At 61.8% G+C, this 3,809-nt stretch overlaps 1 protein-coding gene across 1 annotated transcript; it reads right to left on the minus strand.

Annotated features, from left to right (window-relative positions):
• Positions 1-464: 464 nt before the first annotated feature.
• Positions 465-826, minus strand: MNEG_10915 (hypothetical protein; the record flags this gene model as incomplete). The annotated part of the gene is made up of 1 exon (XM_014040612.1): positions 465-826. A coding segment is annotated over one exon (362 nt), but the record flags the coding sequence as incomplete, so codon positions are not given.
• Between the last annotated feature and the right edge of the window lie 2,983 nt (positions 827-3,809).

A 3,809-nucleotide genomic window follows, 5' to 3' on the forward strand; every position in this document is an offset into this window, starting at 1 on the left:
GTCGCCCGGCCTATGGCGACATTCTTGGCAGGCACTTTGACAACCGCTCGGGATCCTACACAGCCTGGGGCCCATCCGCCCCAAACCCTTCTGCCAGCCACAACGAAAAGAAGGCAGGCTCGTTGAAAGCGCAGCTTGCTGTGCCTGCGACGACGTCGCCCTCAACGCGACCTGCCGCTGCGCCCAGCAGTGTGACACCACCGCCCACCATGTGGCGTCTGGCCACTAGCCACGTGCTACCTTGGCCATGGCGCCGGCAACCTTGAGCTGCAGGGGCATCAGCTACGCGCCGGTGTTGCCGTTGGTCCTCCTTGTACTCTGTGGGCAAGGGTAGAGACGGAGGGCAAAGCGTGTTGAGGTGATGACAGCGCGATAACTTATTGGCGGCATGACGGCAAAATCACATGACAAGCAACACTGCAGAAGTGAGAGTGAGCCCTGTGCATACCCCAACTACGCCTCACCAGATGATGTCATGTTTGCTCCCACGCTGCAGCAGCGTGGGGTCGACCATCAGATCCCACATCTTGAGCTGGATGGTGCGGCTGGGCACACCACCCAGCAGGCGCAGTTGGCAACTCGTCGCGCCGCTCAAGCTGGGCTCGTGAGCCGTCGCCGCCATGCCGTCAGCGTACGGTGTGACAACTGCGGCCGCCGTCGCCTCTGCGCGGCTGACAGCGGTGCCAACCAAGTCTGCCGTGGCTTGCTGCTCTGCTCTGTCCTCTTTGCCCAGTGGGAGCTGCCAGCTGTCTTCAGCCAAAAGCGCGAGCCTGCACGGCAAAGACTGCCCCTGCAGCGACTCCAAATACCGCACTTGGTCCACCATCGGGCGCGCTGCATGCGTACGCGGCGCCCGCCCGACAGGCTGGGAGCAATCCAGGACTGGAGCTTGCTGGGGTTCACGTTGACAGGGGTTGCAAACATGCCAACTGCCTGTCACACAACAAACCCCAGCTACACAGCAACCTGATCGAATCCGGGCTGCCCACCACATGGCTGCTGTCCGCTAATACGGTCGGTATAGGGCGCGAACCTGCGGCGACGCCTCTGACAGCTGGCGCGCAAGCTCGCCTCCGCGCACGCCGCTTTGCAGCAACTCAAGCGTCCTCTGCCCAGCCCTGTCAGCAAGCCCTCGCACAGCGCCTTGTGGGCTGCGGGACTGGTGCGCAAGACATAGCTGGCCTGATGTGTCGCGTGTTGCTGCACACGGTCTGCAGGGCCAGCACGAAGCGCGGGTCCCGTGCATGGCGCCGGTCGCTGCGGCGCAACAGCTTGGCCCCAAACGCGCTCGTAAGGCCCGCAACTGCCTGCGTTGCAGACGGCTCCCTGCCCACACGGCGGCAGCGGCCGGCATGTGCCTGTTGCAAACAGAAAGACGTCTAAGAGCACGCGTGCTGGCCACGCCCTGTCGTAGTCGCTGGACGGCCGGCCCTGCCATGCCGCTGCTGTGAACAAGCGCCGCCGTTTCTGGGCAATGCAGCTGCGTCCTGCGTCGCCTACGCAGCCTTGTGCACGAACTCGTCTTGCGCCTGTTTTCTGTGGCATTTTCATGCAGTCCTGCCCCATAATGTATCGCTGGCTGCTGCTGGGCGGCCGCACAAATGGAGGCACAGCGACGCATCTGTGTGTCATGGGCCCTGTCAAGCACCTTGCGACTGCGGTGAGGCTCCCGACGGCTGGTGGCTCCTGCGCATGAATGGCCAAGGTGCATGCCGTTGAGCATGAACAAGCAAGCTGAAATTGCTCAGCAAAATGCTGCAGAGCAAAGCAGCAGGTAGCTCCCGAGCAACAACTGCGGGCACATCTGCGTGTGCGCATCAAGATTGCCATGGAGGCAAAAGCAGCCATGCGGCAGATCAAGTCATGCAATGGAGCGCATGCTAACCCCCATAACGGGGTTGCGTTTGCATACCGCAGTGCACCCCTGCCATGCAGCACCGACCGCCCAAGCCTCCAGCTCACCATGCACCCCCGCAGGCGATAAGCAGCAGCGCCTGCCGTCATGCCGCACAACTGTATGACCACTGCAAAGTATCTGCGCTGTTGCAGGCTGCATTGCGTTGAGAAGCGCCAGCCCTGGCAGCGACGCCAAAGGCATGCGCTTCGAAGCGCCAAAAGGCTAGAGCTGGTTGCAGACTGCGCAGCAGAACCGCGGAGCCGCGGCCCACAACTCGCGCCGCAAGCCGTGCGTCACGCATACATCACACGTCGGCTGCTTCATGAACAGGGCGTCAAGTGCAGCCGCCTGCATGCCAAACGCTCCGCCAGCTCGCACGCGGTAACGCTGCAGCACGCTTTCTGCGCTGGGCAAGTCCGGTGCCGCCTGCAATGATGTTTCATGCGCAGCTGGTGCCCGTCCTGCCGCTGCTGCTGGTGCTGCCGTCGCTGCCGCTGCTGCTGGTGCTGCCGTCGCTGCGGCTGCAGTCTGTGCCTCTGCGAAGATGCCCAAATCGTCGTCGGCCCTGCTACGGGCCGGTGGTCTGCCCCGCTGCTGTCCACAAGCCTCCAGAGCAAGCGATCACTCGATCGCTGGGAAGCCTGCTGATGCTGCAGCCAGCCCCCGGCAGGATCTCCAACACAGCCCAAGCCGCCTGCTGCACGACAGCATGCTGAGCACCACTGGCATTTACAACCCGGATGCATTTTCTGGTTGCCGCAGCGCCCCTCTTCATCAACTCTGTTGGGGCAGCCATGCGCCGCGCTGTCAGCTGCTCAGCAGTGCTGGCGGCGCAGTGGAACATGCGTGCGCTACATAGCCACAAGCTGCACCACAGCGTCTAGCACACAGATAACGCTAGCGATGCGTTCTGCCGACGAGATCGACGCTTACGGTACTCTACAAGATCCACTCAGGACGTCGCCACTCGTCCGGATCATGCTCGCGGCACCGTAATCACACGGTGCCTAAACAGTAAACAGATATAAAGCTTTCCGCATGCATGCAGCCTCAACGACGCGCCGTGCTTGCTTCGAGGAACGGGTTACACGGGTGACCACATTTTTCTGCAATCCGGCCCTGCCCCCAGATCGGTGTCCCTCATTGCTGTCGCAACTCGGGAACATTGCTGTCGCAATTAGGGAACAATGATTGTGTACGTATAGGACAGGCACGGTGGGACTTGTTGCTCGGGCCCGTGTTCTGGCCGTTTGGGAGCAGCAGAGCACACGTGCAAAAATTTTATGCTGGCATTTTCGCTTTTTCATGCGGCACAACGCCATCCCGAAGCCACCATCGACCGCGTGCAAATCAGTAGCCTGGACTCAGCTCACGCATGTGACAGTATGACCGCGGCTGCACCCCCGATTAAGATGGCAATCATCAATTAGTACCGCCTGCGGGCAAGCACCCATGCGTCGATCAGCACCACGAGCTGTGGGAGCAGCAGCATGACGGGGCGTTACTTTGACCGCGGCGCTGGTGCATGGGCAGCAGCAGCACGAAGAATTGCAGGGCCTCAGCAGGACACACAAAAATCCACACATTAACGTGCACCAGTGGGCAAGTACATGCCCGGTGCGGGGTTTGCACGCGCGGTCTGTGGGTGGCACACGCCAGGCCAGCCCGTTCCACCTGCACTGCGCCAAGCGGTGTATATCGACAGGGATGCTCTCAAGTCCAATCGTGTGAGCCTTCATGGCTCCAGAAGCGAGCGGCCGCTGCGGCCCTACCCCTTCAACACAAGGAGAGATCTGGTCCCGGCGCAGCACCGGGCGCGCCTGAGCCGCAAATGAACACCAGCTACGGTATGCTCAATGTTCAGCCGGGTTGATGCGCGCGCGTTCCAATCCTGAAGCCGTCGTCACCGGCC

The sequence above is a fragment of the Monoraphidium neglectum genome (genome assembly GCF_000611645.1).
Source record: "Monoraphidium neglectum strain SAG 48.87 unplaced genomic scaffold scaffold02513, whole genome shotgun sequence".
Taxonomy (NCBI): Eukaryota; Viridiplantae; Chlorophyta; class Chlorophyceae; order Sphaeropleales; family Selenastraceae; genus Monoraphidium; species Monoraphidium neglectum.